Below are 26165 nucleotides of genomic sequence, written 5' to 3' on the forward strand. Positions count from 1 at the left end.
GTGGCACCTTCATAGGTTCCAGTAAGGAATGACTGAGTTGGAGCGTCTGTTCCTTGAGCAGGGCTGGCAAGGCCTCCATTAGGATCTGTTGTTACAGGCTCAGCCCTCATTTCCTCCCTCCCCATGATCTCTGCAGCATGCCAAAGGCTGGTGTTTATCCTCTCATTGAATGGAATTACCCTCCTAAATGCATTTCTAGTGTCACCTCCAATGGGTTCATTTAATCCTTGAGTCTTTTGACATTCCTGTGGCCACTGATGTATCCATCCCTGTGATGTTTTTTTTTTTTTTTTCTGACATCAAATGTGTGATGTTTCACACACCAACCAAGTCTTTGATTCTCAAACACCAATGGGGTGTCCTAGGATTCAATTCAAATATGACACTAACAATGCAAAGTTACCATAGACCCCACAAAGGTTAGGGGCTTTGTCCTATAAGACTGCCCTCACTTCAGACACTAGTTTAAATTTCCAGAGGCCCCTGTTCTTCTAACTGGCTATAAAGTCAGGGGTTCCTACGACCCCTTCCTTTGGTTTGATCATTTGGTAGAATGACTCACAGAACTCAGGACAATGCTTTGTTCAGGTTCACCAATTTGTTATAAATGCTGCACGTCAGAAAGAGCCACATGGAAGAGACAGGGTGGCACAGAACTTCCATGCCCCTTCAGGCATGTCACCTTCCCAGCACAGCCATGTGTCCACAAGCCAGGGAGCTCCCTGAACCCCAGTTTACAGGAATTTTATGGAGGTTCAGTATGTAGCCACGATGGATCAGATCATTGATCACAGGTGAGTGACTCAATCTCCATCCCCTCCCCTCCATGGTGGTTGGGATGGGGCCAAAAGTTCGGGCCCTTGAATCACACAGCTGGTCTTTCTGGCCACAGGCCTCATTTGAAGCTATCCAGGAGTCCTCCATGGCTATATCATTAGCATACAAAAGACATACATCTCAAAGGTTTTAGGAGCTCTGTGCCAGGAAGAGAGCAAAGACAAAACAATTTTTTAAAATAATTTTATTATACTACATCCTTCTCTCTGGTGGATTCCACCCAGTCCTGGTTCAAGTATCAGTCCTTTCTCAACTCATTTTAAGCAAATGAGGTATATGATGATCTTTGTCCTCACTATTAACCAATTCTATTCCTATAACCATGGCCATTTCCTTGGATAACAAATTCATATGACCAATTGCTCATTGGGCACACTTCCTGGATTTTCTACAATGCCCCAAGTGAAGCTAAGCCCTCTTTTTCCACACTGGATCTTCTCTGTTGCTCTTCTCCATCACCCATCTCAGAGACCTGAGTATCATCCTAGAGTCTAGGACCTAGACCCCTGTCTCTCCTTTATCCCTATAGTTAGTTGTGATCGCATTCTGTTCCCCTATGTTCATTTTCACTGTCCTTCATTTGGTTCAGTTTCTCATATATTTTCCCCCAGTTGGCAAGGAGCTTATTTACTGACTTTTATCCTCCAACCTTGTTGGCCTCCAGTCCATTATTATAGCAAGGCCATAGGGGTTATTAAGGTATCCCCAGATGCTGTAACAAATAACCACCCACATATCAGGGACTTCACACAATAGAAGTATAATTCAATTGGGTATTTTGTGGTCAAGTGCCATGTGGTGGTTCAGGGATCCAGGTTCCTTCCATTGTGTGGTTTTGTAATCTCCTGGGAACTTGGATTCCTTTACTTCAAGTTTATGAACAGAGAAAGAAAGAGAATGAAGGGTCACATTGGAGCAAGGTCTGCAGGTAGCCAGAACTCAGACACAAGACTTCCTAGATACAAAGTGGGGGAAATAGAATTTTTGGCTGGGCAATTGATTTCCAGCATCAAGTTGTACAAGTCCTTGGTGGATAGTTATAGGTCTCTGCTTTCAAAAAGCCAAAACTGACAATGCTGCTCCCTGCCTAAAGCCATTCAGCAGTCACCACAGTGCCCAAGCTGAAGTAACTCTTCAGCATGAATGCTCCAGGTGAGGAAACAGGGAGCACAGCACACCAAGGTGGGGCCTTCATGGTTTGACTTCCACTTTTGTTTACAAACTAATTTCTCCCTGCAGTCCTCTCCCTCCTCCTGTGTGAACCCTATGTGTTGGCCATGGAGTCTAGTCACATGGGTCCTGGCGCCAACTGCCCACTACCAACCCTGGCTTCACTACAAGAGATGTGTGGCTTTTAACAAACAAGTCACTGAGACTCTATTTGCCTCAATTTTACCCTCTGTAAGAGGGTCTCAAAGTAATACTTAACTCATGTGTGTATTGGGAAAGTTCAACAAGTTAATACATGTAAAACATGGGCACCCATGCTGTGAGCCATTAGTAGTAGTAGTAGTAGTAGTAGTAGTAGTAGTAGTAGTAGCAGTTGTCATCAGAGGAGAATGTAGAGAAGATGATAGATTTAAGATACTGTATTTCTGCAGGCTGAGTTGACGTGGCTTGATGATAAATTGGATTTTGAGGATGAAGGAAAGTTGAAAAAGACTCCTATTTTGTCAAATGGTGTGTTGGTTGTGCTGTTTAATAAAACGTGGGAGACCAATGAAGAAGCAGGTGTGGAGTGTGTGAGTGTGTGTGTGTGTGTGTGTGTGTGTGTGTGTGTGTGCAATAGAGTAGTTCTGAGACACTGTCAATATCCAAGGAGAGCTATCCTGTTGGGGATTTGTTATGCAATCCTAGAGTTCAGATATGAGTCCTTGGCTGGAGACTTGTGTGGGAGCATGGCACAGTAATAAGGTCACCCTGAGAGGGGGTGCCCTGGGGAAGAGATGGGCACCCAGACTGAAGTGGAGCAGAGGAGAAGGAACCAGCAAAGAGCCTGAAAGAACAGGCAGTGAGGTGGTGACCCCAGGCAGAGGGGGAGGGATGGACCTGGGGGAAGAGGGGTTTGGATAGTGGCCGGAGGTTCCATCGCTGCAATAGGCCAGACAAGCTGGGTGGTAAAAGCAAAGTAGGTAACTGGGTTTGGCAACATTAGAGACATTTGCTGAATGGACAACTGAGATTTTACTTCATCAGTTGGTACTTTCATTTAAAAATCAACTTAGAAAATCGGTTGGTATAATCTCCTTGATGCCCACCAAGAATTAGGTGAGGAGGACACCCCAAAGACAACCATCTTCTCAAAGTAGCCTTTAAATGAAGCCACGAGGCACAAGCTGAAAGACATCCCACTTGTTTGATTGCTCAGAAACCACCAGTAAAAGGTGGCCAACGTGAAGAAGTGTTTCTGAAACTTGAATCAACATTTCCAGTGACATCACAGTTTGGCACAGCTGTTCTGAATCTAGGGGCATATTAACGCACCATTTCTATGACGTGCCTGAAGCAAACCATTAACCTTTCTGCTTTTCTGTTCTCCAGTGAGGAGACCACAGATTAGGTTGGGTGATTCTTAAACTTACTTCTCAAACTTTCAAAGGCATCAGCATCACCAAGAGGGCATGTTGAAATACAGTCCCTGGGCCCCACCCCAGAGTGTATGATGTAGGCCAGGGTGGAACCAGAGAAAATGCATTTCTAACATGCTTCCATGATGCTGCTGCTGCTGGCCCTCAGACCACCCTGAGGACCCCTGTCCAGAACCCATGCTCCCTGAGAGGAGGGATGCTGTCCCTCTGGCTTTCCTGGTTCTTAGGAGGCACTTGATAAATCTGCATAAAAATTAGTGAATTAAAAGCACCTCTGTGGACCCCTAAGGGCTGATGCTGAGGTGAGAGCTGTGCTGAGTCAGAGAAAGGCTGTCCCTGGATTTGCTCCTGGGCAGCCCTGCAAGGGCTCTGCTTGGAGCTCCTTTGGCCAAGCAGCCACCTGTGGACTCTGCATTCTTGGGGAGCTCTTCCTAACCTGCAGGGTTTTGTTTTGACTGTAGGAATCCTTTAACAATTCAGCTCATGCCTGTGCGGGGGGGGGGGGGGGCACGGGGGGGTTAGGCAGAGGAACACAATGACACAGCGACTTGAGGGGTAACATTTTTCTGGGGCCCATCGTGTGGCCCCTGATGATTCAAGTGTTGCTCTCTGCTCTCCAGGCAGAGGAAACCGCTGTGGCCTGGCTCCTGGCTCTGAGAGGTGGAGTGAGTTAGGTCTCCCTCAAGGCACCATGGCCGCTGGTGGCCACAGCCCATCACACACACGTCTTCTGGTGCAGGCCCTGTGCCCTCCCTGTACCCTCCCTGCGCACAGAGCCCCTTTCTTCCTGCAGGAAAAATGCTTCCTTCACAGCCTGCCGCAGGCCAAGGAGCCCAGAGTCCCAGACATCCTGACCCGCTCAGCTCTACCGGGAGGTGCCTGCTGTTTTCCCAGGGTTAAGGACCCTGCGGCTGCTGCATACAGGTTGGGTCCCGTGGGCTCCTGTGGGATCGTGGCTGTAAGGGGAAAAGCCCATGTGCTGACCTCCCAGCCTTGACTGTGGCTCAGCCAGAAAGCAGCTCTGGAGTCCCCGGCCCTCCCAGGCCGCAGTCCAGGCAGAGCCGCTGCTGATCTCAGCCCTGCTGGCTGCACATTCCTGGGTGATGAGGAGGATTCCAGTGTTTACTTGGAACAATGTTTTCCTGTGTCTGAACCAGCGGGTGTTAAATTCTTCCAGATTTCTGGCTCCACGCTGAAGCTGCAAGGACAGACCCGGGTCTATGGCAGCTGGCAGGCAGTGGAAGCCGGCCTGCTGGGCGCCTTCAGTGTCTGGAATTCCATGTGGTGGATGGAGAGACTGTGAGCCTGGCTCTGTGGGCCCCACTCAGAACTCTCACTGTGCTTTCGCATTTCCACCCTTCAGAGCAAAAGTCAGCTTTCCTCTTGAAATGTGGTGGGGACCGAAAGCCAGCCCAGTTCTGGCAGTCGGGCTTGCAGTGTTTTCTCTGCAGTATAAACCCAGGAGCTGGGCTCCGAGGGATTCATTTGGTGGGTCCTGGCAATGTGAGTGCATCCAGTTTCTGGGGCCTGCTGTGCCAGGAGGGCGGGGCCTGCTGTGCCAGGAGGGCAGAGCCTGATGGAGCTGAGGGTGGCAAACCCGAATCCTCATTCTACCCAGGAGGAAACTGAGGCCCAGGATGGTCTAATGACACGAGGGATAGAAAGTCAGGCTGGAAAGACCTGTCCCCAGGATAGCTGGTTGAAGCTCTCAGAACCGTGCTGGTTGGAGACTGTGGTCGCCTATACCTACTGCTATGGTTTATTGCTGAGCAAGATGATCAATGATGGCACAACTCATTAGAGACAGTCTCCCCTGTAAGTGTTGATAAATCAATGGCTGTAAAGACACCGAGAACTTCAGGAAACCAATAGAATCATTTCAAAGAGAATGGTGCTCTTTTCTTCCACTTCGCATAGCAAACAGCTTCTTCATCCAATGTTCTGGGCTGAGGACCATTCAGGGACACACTGGGACCCATGATGACTGGCATCTGTGGAGTCTTTGGTGAAGCTCCAGCCTCTGCACAGGTGCTGTTCAGCCCCTTTTTTTTTCCACCAAAAGACATGTTTTTATTGATTTGAGAGAGAGAGGAAGGGAGAGAAACATTGATCAGTTGCCTTTTCATACATGACCCAACCAGGGATTAAACCTGAAACACAGGTATGTGCCCTGACTGGGATCAAACCCACGACTTTTCAATGTATGGCATGATACTTCAACCCACTGAGCCACACCGGCCAGCACCATTCAGCCAAATGCGAGTATGGCATGGGGTTGACAGTGGCCTTGAAACTCACATCATTCCCCTGTGCTCTCAGACCCCAGAGCCCCTTTTATGGTGTTTGTGTGTGTGTGTGTGCGCGCACATATGCATGTGTGAGCTTGTGCAGGCACAGCAGGAAGGGAAGGTCAGTGGCAACCCTGACCTCAGGCTCTGGGTGGAGCCCATATAGTCCTATCTAATAATAGACAAACATGGTAATTGACCGTACCTTCACCATGCCTCCCATTGGCTAATCAGCAAGATATGCAAATTAACTGCCAACAAAGATGGTGGTTAATTTGCAAACATAGGCGTGAAGTGGCAGAGCGAAGACTGAAGGCGGCTCCAGCTGGAACGAAGGCCTGGGTCCCGGGTGCCAGAGGGAAACCGGTGCCGGCAGCCAGGGGAAAGGAAGGCCTATTGCATGAATCTTTTCATGCAACAGGCCTCTAGTATTTACATAGTGGGGTTGGATAAAACAGTTCCCCGAGAGAACTTGTCATTTGATCTGGCTGCTTTCACAAAGTCATTTTGATGCTAAGGGTATGTTTACTTGGTTTTAAAACAAACCATTAAAATTTCAGCTTCCTGTGCTCCTCAGGTAATGTGCAAAGCAAGCACCCTAGCACCATCTCTGCATCCCCTTCACACTTTGTCCCATCCCTCCCTCCAGTCCCAACCCCTTTGGCAGAGTGAGTAAGTCTGCTGTTTCAAGATGGCTGCTTCAAAATTGACAACGGCTTCATTTTTTGCTATTTTATAACTCTGTGTTCTCCTCTCAATAGCAACGGTTTTGTCCTGTAGAGATGGGGTGAGAGGAGTGGGGGAGTGAGGGTGAGTGAGAGGAGTGGTTACTCAGTGGAGTGGCTCCCACCGCTGGCAGAGTGCAAAGCCCTTCGCTGTGCAGCCTCGTGGCAGGAGTTTCTTCTGAATGTCAGGTAAGGGTCTGGTGTAATGAATTACCCCACACTAGTTGTTTGAAGCAAACGTTTGTCCTAGTTTCTCTGTGCCTGGAATTTGGGTGTGACTTGCTCTGTGCCTCTGTCTGCAGGAAAGATGGGCATGGTTCTGGCTGGGGCTGTGGTCCCACCTGGAGGCTCAGCTCGGGGAGGCTCCACTCCACACGTACATAATTATTGGTGAGATCAAGTCCTCACAGCCTGCTCCATGAAGGGCCTCCATTCCTGGCTGTTGTCTGGAACCCTCCCTCAGTCCCCTGGTATGCTGGCTTCTCCAGAGGGAAGCTCATCGTATAGCTTCCCACAGAATGAATGAAATGGGGGAGAGAGAGAGTTCAAGATGGGAGCCAAACTTCTGTAACCTAATCTCAGAAGTAGCATCCTGGCACTTTTGCGTATTGTATTTGTTAGAAGTGAGCTGCTGCTCAAGGGAGCGTTTCATAAGCATGTGAGCACCAGGAGGTGAACCAATAGGGCCATCTTGGAGGCTGCCTCCTTGAGGCACCGTGAGCCCAGCTGCTGTGGAGCCTGTGCAGCCTGCGGGCTGGCTGCCAAGCAGTTCTGACCAGCCAGTGGCCATGATGGGCAGAGGGAGCGAGTTCCGTGTCCACTCCTTGGAGCTTTGTTGTCCTAGCATCCAGAAGACTTCTCAGAGAAACATCGATCACTTGAGATTGAACCTGCAACCTAGGTATGTGCCCTGACCAGGAATCAAACCTACAACCTTTTGGTGCAGGGAATGATGCTCCAACCAACTGAGCCCCCCAACCAGGGCAGTCATGAAGTGCTTTTATCTGAATCAACAGGATTATCAAAACATCTATTGAGGCAGGGTGTTTCTCATCCTGGATATGAGAAAACTGAAGTTCAGAAAGTTTAAAAATTGCCTCAAGATTAGACATAAATAGGTGAAGCTGGATTTCAAAAGCAATTCTGACTCTAAGTCCCATGCTCCATCCCACATCCCCTTTAACACTGCCTGCATTCCTCAGTCTCCAGATTATTCACAGTAGGAATTTGGCGAGACTTCTTGGCCCAGTGTCACTCATTAAGTCATTTTAGAGCAGGCTGCAGAGACCTGAGAAGAGACATAGAACTCAGCTAGGATGGGGGTGTCAATGCTGGAGGCTGCATGGGAGACATGGCTGCTGACTCGAGTTAGTCACACAGGGTGTGTGTGTGTGTGTGTGTGTGTGTGTGTGTGTGTGCTCACATGTTTGTGCATGCTGGTGTGTGGTTCATCCCAGAGAACATTCATATGTCCCATTCAGTGCTCTGTGTTACATGTGCATGTGGACACATGTCTACAAGGGAACACAGATGCCTCAAACTGCTCAAGGTCAATAATGCTCTGCAGAGGGTGTGCTTTGTGAGCAGAGGGTATAAGTGGTATACAGAGGGTTGTTTGGATCTGCAAAGTGGGGCGGACAGGGTAGGGTAGTGAGATGTGGGGGCAGCAGTGTGGTAGTATTTGTGTTTCAGGGTCCCCCGAGTCCATCTTCTGACACCTGCTGTTCCAGTCTCTTTCTCGATCTTCACTTTTTAACCTGTTTTTGGTGGGATGCATTCTGTTACTAATTGCTCCAGCCTGAAAGTTGGACCGGCTGTTTGACATTGTGGAGGATACCACAGTCCTACATACTAATGTTGACAGCAGTTAACCGACGGGCTCTCACCACACACCCAGGCCCTGCTCTCAATGCCTTATGTGAATTATCTCATGACAAAAATCCTCAGAGCAACCCATGGATAGTTCTTGTTATTGTCCCTATTTTATAGTTGGGAACAATAAGACTTCAAAAGTTTAAGCATCTCATCTCCACTCACACAGCTAAGAAGCAGTTGGCCTGTACTGAACACATGCTCTTAATTTTATGCTACACTTTCCTCCAAAGTTCAAACAATTATTTAATTTGCAACTTTTCCTTATCAGGAACTTTGGCTAGTTCTCTTACTAGTTGCCCTCTTGAGATATTGAGCTACATATGTAATAACAGCACAGAAACACCACAAGGGCAGCAAGGAGCAAGCTAGGTTTCTGCCATGCTACCCATAGGTGGACACTAAAGGCCAGGCTTTTGCTGGGGTGAGGGCAGCCATGCGATAGGACACACTCTGTGAAGGGCTGTTCCCAGATTTCCAAGGATTCTGTGCATCTCACGGCTGTGCCAATGAGACACATCACAGCCCTTGTTGTTTGATTGGACTTCTGACTCAACAAAAACTCTTTTTATCAGGACTTCAAAATCTCCTGGCATGCTGCCCACACCTATTTCCTACATGGTTAGCAGTTATGTCTCACTGTATACCACCTGAGTATATTTGTGCCTAGAATATACTGAATATCGCTCCTCAATTTCAAAAGGCCTCTTTCTTGGCCTCCAGGGAAATTGATAATTGTTATTTTCTCTTGAAACCATAGGCAATAGTTTCCTATATATTTAATTATCCATTTCCCACAAAACAATCCATAATAGTGACATTATATTTATAGTTTGCCAGTTTGCCATTATATTTATAGTTTGCCAGACCCCCTTCATTCTGTTTCTCAGAAACATAGTGAAATGAGCTTCACCAGGGACCTACCAAAGCTTCCAGCCAGAAGTGAGCCCTAGAGGAGATCAGAACCAGGCAAGTCAGTCTGGCCTTGGTTTGGACCATAATTAGTCCTGAAAGTAGACAACTTGTGGCTGGAATCTAATTATCTTACTTCAATCCTTAAGAAACAGTGAGAGAGAGAGAGAGAGAGAGAGAGAGAGAGAGAGAGAGAGAGAGAGAGAGAGAGAGAGAGAAATAGAGAGAGATGGGCAGTCCTGAGTAGATGACACCTGGGGGCGGTGGGGGAGAACGTTGGCTATGGATAAGCCTACCTAGAGGGCTGGCCGGCCTCCCCTAAGGACAGTCATAGGAGCAGTTCTGGAAGGAGAGAGAAAGGGACTGGAGAGCAGGGGCCACACGAGTACATTTACAGTCATTCTGAGGGAAGAAAACAGCAAGTGGCAGGTACCCTGGGTGCTGCATCTGATGGTGGTAAGACCTGGCCAAGTCTGGTGGGAATGGAGCACAGACTGGACCAGTGAGGATGGACATGGAGGTTCAGAAGAAAAGCGGAGTTTGAATTCAGTACATTTAGGCCCCAGGAACTTTCCGTATCAGATAGGGCTGCACTTTACTTGCGATCCTTGACTGCTGTGGCTCTAAGTCCCTATCTGTTGCTCTTCTGGGCACTTCACAGGCAGGGTCGTATTCAGTCATTCAGTCTTTACAGTCTTCCTGCAAAGGAGGCATGTTGTTCCCATGTTACAGATGGGAAAGCTAAATCCTAGAGGGAGGGAGGGAAAGAGAGAAAGAGAGAGATATTTGCCCACTTAAAAGCAGTAAGTGACAGTGCTAGGATTTGAATCCAGGCCATCCCATTATTTATATTTATTTTTCATGTATATTAGGGTAGCATCCACCTCTGCCAGTTGACCTTCATCACTAGCAGCTACTGTCAGCCAGCTAGTCTACGGTTCCCTGTGCAAGTGTGTGGCTGCCCAAAGTTTGGATTCCCAGAAACCCTTGGCAATCCCAGGGGAAGTTGCTCTGGCAATTGCAGTAACACCTGTTCATCTAATGGTTCTGATTCAAGTGCCTGAGGACAGAGCAATGAATGTGATCAATGAGATCCCTGTTCTTACCTTCTAGTTGGTTAAGAGGAAATAAACAAATGAGAAAATCGTAAGGAATGCCAGCAGGAATAGTGCTATGCAGAGAATGAAAATAAAAGATGTGATAGCAACTGGCAGCTACTTTAGGAAGTCATGAAAGGCCTCACTGAAGAGTTCACATTCAGGATGACTTATAAGAAGGAACCATCCATGCGAAGATAAGGGAAACGCACATCCAGGCAGAGGGACCTGCTGGAGAAGGTCCCTAACATGGGAATGAACTTGGTGTGTGTGAGAAGGCAAGAAAGACCAAGGAGGCTGATGTGGTGAATGATGGGAATGGCACCAACTGAGGCTACAAGGACAGAAAGGAGCCACTCAACTCCTTGGCTGGGTTTGTAGGCCAAAGTAAGGAATTTGCATTGCATCCTAAATGGAATGGGAAGTCTGTGGAGTGTTGGCAGCAGGAGGATTTAATTTGATTTTTGTTTAAAATTTATCACTCTGGATGTTCTGTAAAGAAGGCATTGAAAGGGAAAAAAGTGGAAGTAAGACCACCTAGCAGGTCTTTGGTAGTCCAATGAGTAGATGTTGATATCTTGGATAAGACTGGCAATGTAGAGAAGTTAAATAATGGTAGAAGAAGGTGGGGGGAGAATAATGGATTGACTATGCTAAGTGAAGAAGCAAGAGAAATCAAAGACAACTCAGATTTTTGAATGAGGCAATTTGCTGAATGATGGCATCTCTCTCTGAAATGGAAAAGACTGGAAAGGAACATACTAGGGAGTAAGGTTAAGAGTTTAAACCATGAAAAGTTTGACATCCTAGATACTATACAAATGAAGATGTATGGATGGCGGTTCGATATATAAGTTTGAACTTTGGGGAAAGGATCAGGCTAGAATTAAGATTTGCCAAATAGATGAGATGTAAAGCCATAGAACTGACTGATGTCACCCTGGGGGCAGGTGAAAATTAAAAAAAAAAAAAAAAAAGGGAGCTCAGAAATCATCAATAGAGACTGAGAAGAAGGGCGGTGAGTGGCGTGGGAGGAACATACGTGTAAGTGGTATCTGGAAACAAGTAGGAAAATGTTTGAAGAACATGAGAGTGATTGACTATATCCAGGGCCATTGCATCTTGGAGGGGCCTGAGTTGCAATGGAGAAACATTCTTTGATAAGAATAAGCACATCATAGTGGGAAGGAAAGCAGTGTGGTGGTGGGGAGAGATACAGGAGTTCCTGATGAATTCTTTTTTTCCCCAAGGTGGGCGAGGCAAGGATATCAGCTGAGAGAGAGAGGGAGAAGAAGGTGCTGAGGTGGTTTGGAATAGTTATTTAGGGAGTGGGAAAGTGAAAAGACTTGGAAAGGGGGATAGTAGTTTGGGCTAGTTGTGTTGACTGACTTTTAGAGAAGCAAGAAGCAAAAGGATTCTGTAGGTAGACAGCCTGAGTGAAAACCTTGAGTGATGTTGGATGAGCTATTTAACATCCCTATGGACTTTAGTCTCCTTTCTTATAAAATTAGGTAATATAGCATCTAATACATAAGGTTTTGGTGAGGATTAAGTTAGTTAATATAGGTGAGGTGCTTAGACTCTACCCACAGGAACATGTCACAAGAACTGTAGTTATTATCATTCTCTGTGAGACAATAGAGTGGGTGCATTTTTCTCCCAGCATGTTCAGCTGCTGAGGTCACACTCAGGAGAGCCCAACAGTTGGGTTTCACTAGTACTGGGCCTGGTCATGCAAATATGGTAGGGGCAGGATATGCGGGTTTAAGGTCATTTGCAAGAGATTATAAGGAGAGACCATGGAATTTAAACAGGATAAAGCAGGAAATGAGGGCATGAAGGAGTGACTGAGAGAGGAAGGCAGAATTAGTGGGTTGAAATAGAGGAATTGCTAGACTGGGAGCTACTTGAGGGAGTGAGTCGGAAGGATAGAGGTGGTAAGAGAATGGGGTGCTCACAGCTGAGACTGTGGATACATGCAGATATTGGTAATGATGAGAAAAATGGACTAACTACAGGAATGGGTGGCAGAGACTGAGAGGAAGACATGTATTAGTTGCTATATTGTCCCCATTTTAATGGAAGTGAGTAGGTCAAGAAAGGTTGGGCTAAGGATTTATATGAATCATTTATGGGATGGTGATGAAACCACCAATGCTGGTCGGAGTAAAAGTGCCAAGGAAGGCCATTACCAGGCGGTAAAATTGTCAGTGACTAAGGGTAAGAACCACAGGGCAGAAGCTGGCAGAAAACAGGTGGATGAGGGGGTGGCATGAGCTTCAAAGAAGCAGAAAGAAAGATGGTTTGAGAATGGCAGTGAGAAGATGGGGGATAAGTACCCATCTGGGGTCCAGAAACCTAGAGGCTGTGAAGGGGCAAATAGCACTCCCTTGAGAGACCTGTGGGGACCAGGGGGAAAGAGTCCCTTTGGTGATGATCTGACAAAGCATTCTTGACAGAAAGTCTCAGGGTTCTATGGAGGTAGTGGTGTCTCCAAATTGCAGCTTTTATCCTTAGCTTTTCAGATTTTGGATTCAGTTTAACAGTTTGCTCAAAACTCCAAAGAAATCCCACACTTTTTGTTCCCTGACAATTTTCTTAACATAATGTGGAATGATACTTATACTAGAGTTATTTTTGTCTTCCTCTGAGAGCACAGGGAAGAACAGCGTCTTTTCGGGGGAGGTTTAGGAAAGGTTTCCGAGTGGTTGAGCTGCACTCTGGGTTTTGGAGGACATGCAGTTCCTTAGGAGTGGGGAGAAAGAAGAGAATTGAGGACAAAGGCAACAGGACATGCCAAGAAGTAAAGGCCTGAGAGCTTGGTGAGGGTGGGGTGATGGGGTGTCAGAGTCACTGGGCTGTCAAGTGTACATGTGTGGCTGTGTATGTGTGTGTGTGTGTGTGTGTATGAGGTGTGGTGATAGGGGCCAAGATTGGGAAATTTCCTAGGACTACACTTTGAAGGGTCTTGCTAAGGAATGTGCATTTTATTTTACAGGCAATAGAGAGTAAGAAAGTTTTGACCAGAAGTGTGACATGATCAGATTTTCCTCAGTTGGTTTTCTCTCCTTAGAATGTATGCCTGGTGTAGTGCTTGGCACAGTATAATTGTTCAGTAAGTATTTATTGAATGAATGGATGAATATATTTATAAATGATAATTCTTGCAGTAGTCATGTGGAGGATAAACTATGGGGAAAGAGAATAGAGGAGTCAGAAGATCCATCTGGGGCATGGACTCTGAACTCGGGATACAAGAGGGAAGGAGGAGTTAAGTTTCTACTTTGAGGGTCAGGAAGGATGGTGATGCCATTGACAGAAGCAGGTGTGAAGGCAGAGATGTTTGTAGAAGTGTGTGTGTGGACAATACTGAGCTTCGTTTTGAACAGATTTAAATTTGATGAAAAGGCAACACTTATTTAATAAGCTTTTGGAAATAAGAATCTCTTAGGAGAAAGATGGTTCCAAGTAATATATTTTGGTTAATTATCCAGATCTCAGTGGTACTGAAGGCACAGAGGTAAAGCTTTTGGGAAGTGATTAATTTTGGCCAAACTAAAAAGAAAATGATTAATAATTTAGGATGCCAATGTAATCATTTATAATGGGACATATACCTACGTGCTATTTGATATATCAATTCTCAGAAGACTGCTGAGTGAACAGGAACAAAAGGGGCCACTCTCATTGAGTTACATAGCCAATGAGCCCCCCTTTTTATCCATTCACTTCTCAGAGAACAAATATGGACATTTCCAAGCCCATGGTGCCCTGTCCCTTACACAGTGTGGCAGGAAACTTGCAAACATTAGAAGGATCTTTTCCACACTGTCTTGCTTTCTTGATAGAAAATATGAGACACAATTTGACAATTTATTGATGGCCCAGGGATTTCATTAAGAGCACCAATGATTTTTATTGGGAGCAACGCTATGGGAATGGCTTCATTAGAGTTGGGGACTGGGGTGGGGAATTGAGACCAGTGGCCCCTTCACTAAGTGGCTCATGCTTCTGTAGGAAATTGTTTTGCTCCTCATGGTTCTTTGGTCCCCTCAAGCATCACACACCATGTCTTGACAATTGGCTGGATAATTTTGCATCTCCTGTTTGGCGAGTTTGTTGGGTGACCTTCACTTGGCTCCTACAGCATGAGTTCTAGGCACCAAATCTTGAAGTTCAGATAGTATTTTTCATTGATCCCATTGTTAGTTCTTTGCTGGCACATACAATTTTAACAAAGCATCCAAGTGTGTAAGATACTTTTGGGGGCAATTCCCTGGTCTTGGCCACAGGGAGCTGATTCTTTTTCACTTCTTCCCTGGTCCTCCTATGACTGGAGTGCAATAAGGCTATTGCTCCAGCTTGCCTGCCTGAAGTCTACCTCACACTGGTGCTGAGAGCATTACAGATTTCATTTTAGTGTCTGACCTCATCACTACAGGCTGTGCTCTAGTGAATGGTAGGCCTTGGAGCTGGGAGGACTCCTAGGAACGAATGCAGCAAATACCCTCGCTGCTTCTTGTTCATGAAGACAGGGGAACACTGAAGACACTACCCACCTCTTGGTGGGGAGGGGCAGTGGCTTTGGCAATACTGAATTTTGTGGGAGACTAGCAACCATCGGTGGCCAACATTTGCCAAGCACCTTGCTATACAGAGGTTTATAAATAGGGTAAGAGTGCTGGTCAATTTTCATTATAAAAGACACAGTTTATTACTTATAGCAGCTAAAATTGGAAACACTGTAAAATTCCCCAATGGAGACACAATTAATGTTGGTTCTTCATTGGATGGATTATTAAATAGCCTCTAGAATAATTATGAAAAACTTTAGGAACATGAGAAAATATAATGCTAGAGCAGAAATGATGGATTCAAAAGGATATGTGCATTTGGTGACCATGGCTGTGTAAGAGCCAGGAGAGTACACAGGCACCTACTGAGCAATTCTTAACAAGGTTACAAGATAAAAAAAACAACCTTTTCCAAACTTTCTACCACACTGAAATATAACTTCAGTTATGAGAACACGTACAAATAAATACAGCAAAATGCACCTGGCCCTCTCTGACATGGCACTCACAGGAACTGCTCTTCTAGGAGGGGAGATGGTTTCTTCTGGCTTCTCCCCCTGGTCTGCCAGGGGCACAGGTGGAGGAGGGTAGGGCTCCGCTCATTGGAGAGAGTTGTCAATGCACAGCATTGAGATCATCTCCTTCACTCCGTTTTCTATTTCAACAGGTTGAGTACCATCTTCAGAGCTTTCCTTGCTTTGATTCATCCCCAAATGATGTACTTTTCTTTTGTTTAAAAAAGATTCAGGGCAAAGTGCTAACTCTTGATTTTCAGGAGGTGATTTATTTGGATTGTGGTTCATCTCAGGAACACTCATCTCTAACCATTAGGAGTTTTTATTTAATCACTAGAAGCCCAAAATTCATGCACTGGGTGGGGTTAGGGGGTCCTTCAGCCCAGCCTGCCCCTTCTCACAGTCTGGGAGCCCTCAGGGGATGTCCTACTGATGGCTTAGATGTGGGGAGTAGGCCTAAGCCGCAGTCTGGCCTCCCTCTGCGGGAGGCAACTGGGCCAATCAGGGGAAGGCGCTGCCCCCATCACCCTACTGCTGCTGCCACTGCTGGCCACTGCAGCTGCCTGCCCTTGGCCCTGGCAGCCGCTGCAGCTTTGTCCAGAAAGACTTCAGCTGTCTGGTCTAATTAGCATATTATGCTTTTATTATTATAGATTATTATAGATATTTGGAGGATATCTGTTAGCCAAGAGTTGGGTGCAATGTGCAATGCATGGATTTTCTCACAGTTGGGCATCAACTTGGGTAACTGTATGACACTGAGGACACCGTGTCAATATGCTAATGGAATGACTGAATTCTATAGAAGGCAGCTACTTTAGTTCTTTGCTTCTGGGCAAAGTCTCAAATACAAATCACCTTCTTCAAAACAGACACTGGCCTGAGTTGCTAGTGCTTTTAGCATTTTAAAGGAGGGGGTGGCCTGGTCCATTGGCTGAGGCAAGTCCTGGGAAATGCCTGTCTGTCTCCCCATGCTTCTCTAGGTGCACAATGCCCCCATTGTTCCAGGGAGCAGGACTTCCTTTTCCTGATGGATTAGACACGAGAGGCCATGCACTTTCATGGGCTCATTGCTCAGGAGCTAGCTGTCAACAGAGGGAAGGCCTCTGAGCAGACGTCACCTAACATCTGTCATGTCCAGTTTTCTGAACATGGGTCTGCAGGGCCACTTCTCAATGCCTGTTTCTCTATGTATTTCCTACTTGTTGGCCATTAGAGCAAACTGCTTCCCAAACTGTCTGCAGGAGGATAGGCTGAGGGGCTCTCCTCCAATTGTGCCTTTTTGGCTTGTTCTGAAATGTTCATTTTAAACTTTGAACTTGATCTATAGATCATCTGGCCATATGCTTTATGCCTAATGGATCTTCATATTACATCTTAAAATGGGAATTTTGATATTTATGATTTGATATTCCTTGGATCAGTATAAAATTAAATTCATATTTGTACTTGATAGGTATACAATGCTCAGTACTTTTTCCTGTGGTGAATGTGTAAAGCATTTATTCAGCCCACTCAACATTATAGTTCAGATGCAGAAATATACCGTTGGGAAACAGCCCATGTGAATTGCATACTGGATGAAAATGTGGCCACTGAGCAAAGAAGGACTTCACTCAGGATCTGAAAACACTGAGGCTGGCGGACATTTAGCACCCACTGCCCATCATGCTCTTGTGCTTCAAGATTCACCAGCACAAATTTCTCTTCTTGAACCTGTTTCTTGACATCCTCCCCATGCAGGCTGAGTCTGTCCCTTACTGGGGCTGCAAGCTCCTTGAATCAAGGCTCTGCCTCCTCCTGCTCTGTGTTCCCAGTACCTGCTGCATTGGCTAGCACATGGGAACACCAACACCCGTCTGAAGAGTGACTAATATGACTTGTTTTGACCTATGTACAAAGATGTGTCTCCTTTTTCTGATGACAAAGAAGACATGGATTATTCTTTTTGAATTGTTGGTATGGGAAACAAACCTGCTTCGTGGAATCTTGACATTGAGAAGCACCTCTTGCTTGGGGTCAAAGCAAGAGGTTAGTGTGGAGAATTCATGATGTGTTTTGTGTGGGAGCAGGGCCCCCACCAATATAGATTTTTGAATGCATGGATGGATGGATGAATGAATTGATGCTGCATGGTCATAGACACTTGAACTCTCTCTCCACTGTTGTGTCTCTCAAGGTATACACATAATTCTCCAAGAAAATACATAGCATACAGAATCATATCCACAAGGAGGGTGTGCCCCTCCCACCCACCATAAATGGTGAATTGATGAGGCCAGATCTCTATGAGAAAGAAGATGGCACTTCTGACTAGATTCCCACCTCCCTGCCCAAGATGTGGTTAGAGACAATTGCTCCCCCAGAAAGAGACATGGTCTGTATTAGAACATGCTCACAACTACTAAAGATGCCCTTCATGTGCAACTTGACTTTTTAACAGAGTGCAAGAATGGGCTTGTTCCTCCTCTCCTTGGAGTGTGTGTGCGTTTAGGGAAGGGCAGCAATGAGGATGAGAAGAGGGCAGCATAAGGAGGGGCCAGAGAACTCTTCTTTTCTGAAAGACCATCTTACCCCTCTCCATCCCCATTTCCCTCTGTCTAAACAGTTCTAAGGTTCCCAGTGCTTCCCAACATCAGTGCTGCTAAAGGCACATCAAACCATTGCCTGTGGGCACCCTCAGAGCCTTCAGGTGGAGGTGGGACCGTGGCAAGAGTTTCCATAGCTTCCATGGGATTGGGGGCAAGGTAAAGAGGTGAAGACAACTGTGATACGGTGGGGCTAATGGGGAGTCTGTGGTGAGCACTGTGCTTTCCTAGGTCTAATTGCAGTGGTCAGAGCCTATGGGTAGCCTGTAAGGTGGGGGGCACTGGGGATGAAGACTCCCAAGAAGAACACACTGGCCCTGTGCCAGGCTGGTTCATACCAGGAACATTGCTCTGCATCGTAGAGAAAAGTCTTCTGGCCTAAGTGGCAGCTTCCTCTTCAGCCAAAAATAAATGAGGAGCAGCCAGAGGTCAGACAAAGAAATAGGGAAGGGGAGGAAATGAGAGGTTGAAGGGACGTGTCGGGGTGAAACAAAACTGCATCAGCTTCCTGTTTCAGATAATGTGGTTGTCCTTCTGGGGCAAGACAAGACTCTTAGGTATGGCTGAGGAAAAAGTGAGAGCTGAGACACAGCAAGACAAAGCAGCTGAAGACTGGAGTAGAGAAGAGAGGAGAGAGGCCAACAGAGGGAAATAAGTCTGGTTTCTGATGGAGCACTAGGCCCTCATGCTGTCTTGTTCTTCTGGGTATAGACACTTTTGAGGGACCAACCTTCCGAGATGGATTTCAGAGGAAGTGAGCCATCAAGGACTCAGCTACTCCCTGAGCAAGTTCATCCTTCCATCCTCCTATATCATAACATTCTCTGATGCTCACAGTTTGGAAACAAGGGCTGGAGAAAGACCTCAGAATCCACACATATGTTTTTCTGGTTACTTGTTCCATGAATGAGTGCATGACTGAATGAAGGGTCCTCTGGTCAAATGAGATTAGGGATGCTACATTTCATCTGCTACAAATCAATCTACCTTTGGAGATTACAGAGCAAGTCAACATAGTAACAGCTCTGAGAAACCCTGCACTAAAGGAATTTGTTTAACATGTCAGTTTTTAAACTTACCTGACTGAGGACAGATCTGCTAAACTTATAGCCCACCACACCATCCAGGGGTGGGCAAACTTTTTGACTCAAGGGCCACAATGGGTTCTTAAACTGGACCGGAGGGCCGGAACAAAAGCATGGATGGAGTGTTTGTGTGAACTAATATAAATTCAAAGTAAACATCATTACATAAAAGGGTTTGGTCTTTTTTTTTTTTTTTTAGTTTTATTCATTTCAAACGGGCCGAATCCGGCCTGCGGGCCGTAGTTTGCCCACGGCTGCCATAGACTATGTCGATAGTGCCCCGGATTAAACAACTAATGCGGTCATATAGGGTAATCCCCACCATGGATAGTTTTCCCCCTTTATCTAACACCTATTACTATCCTGAGATATTCTTGCATTCTATGGGACAAGCTTAGGAAACACTGGGTTAAGATAATGTCTTGCCTATCATGAGATTGCAAATGGCACTACTTCCATAGCATTATTGGGGCTAACGGTTTGAGTGGGGTTGACTTATGCTGGTGCATTCATCCATCAGTCCTGCTTGGAAACCACAAAGTCCTTTTGTAAGATGGTTCCTGAGATAAGGAGGCAGCTTGTGGCCACAGAGGGTGAGATGAGCTTTGCATGAGAATATCATTCACAGCCACAGTTTTCTTAGCTTAGTGCTTTAAGGTACTGGCTTTTTTTTTTTTTTTTTTTTTTTTTTTTTAATCTAAGTCAATTCCAGAACAGGCAGGTGGTGATAGAAATGCTCCATGGTCCTTAAATATTTAAAGGTCACTGATATGCAGTACTGACTATATATAACAAAGCATTCTTGAATGAAAATGTATTTTAGAATTGCCAGAGGATTGGAATGACCTGGATCTGCTTCCCATTTCTTAAATAGCAAATATCCTATAAATCTTCAGTGTTTTTTGGTTTAGATTTTAAACAGCAGTTCCCAAGTTGTGTTGCACATTAGCATTAAGAATTTAATTCTGATGCCTGTGTTGCATCCCATTCCAGTGAAATCACAATATTGTGGGTGGGAATCAGGCATTTGAATTTTTAAAGGTTCCCTAGTAATTCCAATGTGCAGCAAAGTTGAGGTATCACTGGTTTAGAGCACTTTTATTTCCAGATATTTAATTATAACAGCAGTGCCTCTATGAGAGAAGCAGGACAGGAATTTCTCCTCATCCTCACCTTTTTTTGATAACAGAAGTCCAAAGAAGTTAAGGATCATAATCAAGGTCACACATTCATGTTAGGTTCCAGGCAAGTGCCACTCCTTTGAATTTATTTAGGTCACACCCAGCATATCAGACTGGATGCTGGACATGGTGGGATAAGAGATTGGATGGGGTAGGGATGGGGAGGAGCTGGGATTGAAAACCCAGTGGATGGATCATGGGCCTTGTGTCTGAGAGAGAAACACGGAAACCACATCAGTGTTGTGTCTCCTGCCCTCCAATCAAGGTTGTTTCTATCTGAAGACTGCTGGTCTACATTTCATCACAGAGAGAATGGAATCTTTGTCACAGCCTAAAGCTTGTCTTCAGACTTAATGTCAATTATTTGTCTCCTCTTATTTTCTAACAAATCCTCCCCATACATTCTAAGGCTGTCTCAAACATGCCCTCCTTTGGTTTTCTAGTTTCCTCATTCCTGGATCAGCAGGTAGGAGACAAACTTGCCATTTTCTAGAATTGTGCTACTGGCCAGAGGGCTACTATAGGGTCCAGAAATATATGGTGAAAGGTTTTGAGCAAGATGGTGACTTATACAATTGTAGATTACTATTGAAACAAACAGTTTACTAATAACTGGACTTCATTGAGGCTTCAGGGTTCATTAACTAGAAACTTAGCAGGAAGGACAAAGGGAATTATCCAAAATTCCCCAAATACCACCAACTGAAGACAGTTTTCTTTTCACCATCTGGCATGATTGAGTAATCCTACTGAACATATGAGATGAAGTAAAAACACATTCCTACCAGCTCTACAAATATGGAAAATAAGCCAAACATTCTCTCCCATTGTAGGTAGAAAAGTGTGTGCTGGGGGACCCTGGAGGTCATACTCTATACTACTGGGAACTTGGAATGATGCACTGATATTCTGAGATCCCATGGTAGGTCTTAGAAGAAGTAAGATGCTTTCACTTCCAATTTTTTTTTTTAATGACTATGTGAAACTCTCAAGGTTAGAGGACTATTTGAGCATTACTTCTTCCCTAGCCTCAGAAAAATGACACTGAATTCTCCTAAGAATGTATTGTCATGAAAGATTTTCACTAAGACAAAAAAGGAACTCTGTCAGGCCTGGATCAGAGGTTTGACAAAAGCTAGCTTAAAAAAAAAAAAGAGTATGGGAAGAAACCAAGACAGCAGCATAGGTAAACACACACTGCCTCGCACAACCACTTCAAAACTACAACTAAAAGACAGAACGGACATCATCCAGAACCACAGGAAGGCTGGATGAGTGGAAATTCTACAACTAGAAGGAAAGAGAAAAGCATACCGAGACTCAGAGGAGGTGCAGTGCGGAAGTAAAATACTAAGGTACGGAGGCGCACACGGAGCAGGCTGGCGGCTGAGGGTGCGGTTGTTGTTTTCAATTGGGAGGGAGTCTCAGGCTCTGAGCTCCAGTTCTGGGAGAGTCTCTGGGGACCCAGACTCATATGGGAGAAACGGGACTGTCTGGCATCGGTCAGAACTCGAGGGCAGCTTTCTCTCAGAGGGGCTTGCAGCAATTACCGGGACACTGAGAAGTGGGGCCTCTGAGAGCAGCCATAACTGCTAGCCCCGCCCTGTTGATCCTGGGGGACCTGCCTCGCCAAAGCCCTGCAGGGAGGCTTTTGCTGGATAGCCTAAGGCAGAGGCTAGATTAGCACCTCCCTAGAGATCCAGGAGCCAGTGTACCCAGAGGTCAGAGTGGGGCCATCCAGTTTTCAGCTCCATGGAACCATAAAGGACACACTCAGGGAGCAGACTCAGTGAGCACCAAAGCCCCATTGAAGCAAGTCTTGCCCTTGAGGGGTGTCTCCAGCACAGAAGTTCTCCCACTGCAGACACAGCTGATTCTCACAGCCAATTGGCCTGGAGGTCAATTCCTCCCAGTGATACAACAATCAAGGCTTAACTACAACAAGACTGTGCACAAAGACCACAAGGGGGTGCACCAAAAGTGTCCTCCTCAGGTAATTGGGGAGGCTGAACCACTGGGCCCTAGAGGACACTTAGCACAGAAAACCACTTTATCAACACAGGGAAGCATAAAAAATGCGTAGACAAAGAAAAAGGACACAAATGACAGAAATGGAGGAAAGAAAACTACTGGATATAGAGTTCAAAACCACACTTTTAAGGTTTTTCAAGAATTTTCTAGAAACTGCTGATAAACTTAATGAGACCTACAAGAAATCTAATGAGACCCTCAATGTTGTGATAAAGGACCAACTAGAAATTAAGCATACACTGACTGAAATAAAGAATATTATACAGACTCCCACCAGCAGATTAGAGGATCGCAAGAATCAAGTCAACGATTTGAAATATGAAGAAGCAAAAAACACCCAACCAGAAAAGCAAAATGAAAAAAGAATCCAAAAATACAAACATAGTGTAAGGAGCCTCTGAGACAGCTTCAAGCGTACCAACATCAGAATTATAGGGGTTCCAGAAGATGAGAGAGAGCAAGATATTGAAAACCTATTTGAAGAAATAATGACAGAAAACTTCCCCTACGTGGTGAAAGAAATAGACTTACAAGTCCAGGAAGAGCAGAGAACCTCAAACAAAAGGAATCCAAAGAGGACCACACCAAGACACACCATAATTAAAATGCCAAGAGCAAAAGACAAAGAGAGAATCTTAAAAGCAGCAAGAGAAAAAAAGTCAGTTACCTACAAGGGAGTACCCATACGACTGTCAGCTGATTTCTCAACAGAAACTTTGCAGGCCAGAAGGGAGTGGCAAGAAATATTCAAAGTGATGAATGCCAAGAACCTACAACCACGATTACTTTACCCAGCAAAGCTATCATTCAGAATTGAAGGTCAGATAAGGAGCTTCATAGATAAGAAAAAGCTAAAGGAGTTCATCACCATCAAACCAGTATTATATGAAATGCTGAAAGGTATCCTTTAAGAAGAGGAAGAAGAAGAAAAAGGTAAAGATACAAATTATGAACAACAAATACACATCTATCAACAAGTGAATCTGAAAATCAAGTGAATAATCTGATGAACAGAATGAACTGGTGATTATAATAGAATCAGGAGCATAGAAAGGGAGTGGACTGACTATTCTTGGGGGGAAAGGAGTGAGGGGGATGCGGGAAGAGACTGGACAAAAATCGTGCACCTATGGATGAGGACAGTGGGTGGGGAGTGAGGGAGGAGGGTGAGGTGGAAACTGGGTGGAGGGGAGTTATGGGGGGTAAAAAGAGGAACAAATGTAATAATCTGAACAATAAAGATTTAATTAATCAAAAAAAGTATGAATGAATATCTAAGATTCTATCTTTTGTTATAATAACATGCTAACATTTGTAAATAAATCACTTTATAAAGATAGTGAAATTTGAGCCTGCTCTTGTCTACAACACACTCACTTGTATTTCACAAAGCTTCCTTGAGTAGAAGGATAAAGAGTGGAACATCTGGGAATTGCTTATTTCAGGGGAGTGTTTCACACATGAGCAAGTCAGCTAAAGAAAGTTTAGAATCATTATTCAGTCTAAACTAGGCATTCTCAGATTATGGTCCTCAGACCAGCTAAATTACCTGGGAGTTAGTGAGAAATGCAAATTCTCAGATCCCCAAAGCAGACCTAATGAATCAGATCCACTGGGGTGGGACCCAGCCTTCTGTGCTTTAGCTAGCTTTCTGGGTAATTCTAGTGCTCATGAAAGTTTGAGCATTTCCCCAGAGTGTTGGTTCTCAAAGTGTGGTCTCCTGACCAACATCATCAGCATTTCCTGGGAAACTTCTTATAAGTCACCTGAGACTTGTTCAATGGGCATTGGCAGGTGGGAACAAAAATGCTCCATGGTACTTTTAACTGTTCAGAGGCCACAGAGGTGGCAAAATTGAACATATAAACTAGTGAATTCTAGAAAACCAGAAGTTCTCTGGACAGGTATGGTGCTAAAGCTTTACATAAATTCTTTCTTTTAATCCACAGAAAGCCCTAAATTGATCTTATGCTAATCATCATTTTACATGCAGCAACTAAGGTTTAGAAAGGGTTAAAACACTTGTTTGAACCCAACCAGCATGGCTTAGTGGTTGAGCATTGACTTATGAACCGGGAGGTCACAATTCGATTCCTGGTCAGGGCACATGCCCGGGGTTGCAGGCTGGGTCACTGGTGGAGGATGTGGGGGAGGCAGCTGATCAGTGGTTCTCTCTCATCATTGATGTTTCTGTCTCTCTGTCCTTCCCCCTTCATCTCTGAAATAAAATCCCCACTCAAGCAAGTCCTACTCCATAGGGGTGTCTCCTGCAAAGAAGATCTTCTACTGTATTTGAAGCTGGTCCTCCCAGACATTTGGCCTAGAGGTCAATTCCTTCCAGTGATGCCAACAGTAATAAAGGCTCAACTACAGCAAAACTGTGCACACAGCCCACACAGGGGTGCAACTGGAGTTCTCAGCTCAGGTGACTGAGGAGGCTGAGCCACTGGGCCCTACAGGACACCTACTACATAAGGCCACTCTACCAATTCCAGGAGACATAAAGCTCTACCTAATACATAGAACTGAATACAGGGAAGCAGACAAAATGCAGACACAAAGAAATGTCACAAATGAAAGAACAGAAGAAATCTCCAGAAAAAGAACTAAATGAAATGGAAGCAACAAAATTACTAGACAAAGTTTAAAACAATTGTTATAAGTTTGCTCATGGATTTTAATGAAAGCTTCAAGGGACTTAGTGAGACTTTTAAGGATCTTAGTAAGAATTTCAAAGACATAAAAAAGGACCAGTCAGAAATTAAGCATACACTAACTGAAATAAAGAATACTTTATAGGGATTCAACAGTAAAGGATTCTGAGAATCAAATCAACAATTTGCTATATGAGGGGGAATCTGTAATACTCTCAACAATAAAGATTTTTTAAAATTAAAATATATTTTAAAATATACTTTTTAAAAAAGAGACAAAATAAAGACACTTGTTGGAGGTTCACAGCTGTTAAGGTGGGAGAGAAGCAGTTGAAGTGAGAAGCCCGTATATTCATACCTTGAACTGCACTGTTCCAAGCCCTTAGATACATCATGTTATTTAATCCTTACAGTAGCCTATGGTAACCATTTTTATTGTCGAACAATAGAAGTTCAGAGCTAAACAAGTTGATATTATATAAAGATCTGAAACCCAGCCTGGGTGATACAAGCTCCCTACTCTCCACTACCATGCTGTTCTTTACTTAGTATGCTCTATGGAATGTCATTGTGTTTCCCAATTTTGGATTAGATTTTATTCCCCCTAACAAAGGTGTGGGACAGCTATTATAGGATCGAGAGACATTCAAAATGTAATTCCTATACCCTCCCCTTCTTTGAAGAATTGAATTATTTTCTGTGAGAGCCTCTAAATTACCTAATTTTTTTTGTTGTTGTTGTTGGTAGAACTCACAGAAAACATTGGGCTTCCCCTGGAACTGCTGGAAAAACAAGACCCCTGGCCGGCCTATGTCACATATACCTCCCCGATGGTGCAAAGACTCATTGAGAAAAGCAAAGCTAGAGAACTGGAATTCACGCAGGTTCTGGAGGAAAACCGATGGGCTCACAGGCAGAGCAGGACGCCCAGTATCGTCCATATGAAAAGAAAACTGTCATCCAAGACCTCTGGCAAAATGGTGTTCAAGGACACGAAGTCCGAGACCATGTTGTCGGTGTGGAGCGATTTTTCGGCATCGGCTTCAGGTCCCACCATCATCCCAGAGCCCTTTCAAATGGATTCCAGAGAAAGTCCCACTGCAAACTTTAACAAGATCATCTTCTCTCGAAAACCTCTGATGAGGATGCTTCCATCAGCTCACTTCTGGCCAGCAAAGAGAAACATTTAAATGTTTAGCAAGCAGTCCCTGCAACCCT

General features: G+C 45.0%; 1 protein-coding gene across 1 annotated transcript; it reads left to right on the top strand.

The window, feature by feature from the left end:
- Positions 1-771: 771 nt before the first annotated feature.
- On the top strand, positions 772-26137 carry CDRT4 (CMT1A duplicated region transcript 4). Its single transcript, XM_036341884.1, has 5 exons — positions 772-794; positions 4320-4383; positions 4603-4724; positions 6363-6385; positions 25695-26137. Exons 1-5 carry the CDS (start codon positions 772-774, stop codon positions 26135-26137), a joined length of 675 nt encoding a protein of 224 aa, XP_036197777.1.
- Positions 26138-26165: the final 28 nt, after the last annotated feature.

Source organism: Myotis myotis, unplaced genomic scaffold, assembly GCF_014108235.1.
Source record: "Myotis myotis isolate mMyoMyo1 unplaced genomic scaffold, mMyoMyo1.p scaffold_m19_p_17, whole genome shotgun sequence".
Classification (NCBI taxonomy): domain Eukaryota; kingdom Metazoa; phylum Chordata; class Mammalia; order Chiroptera; family Vespertilionidae; genus Myotis; species Myotis myotis.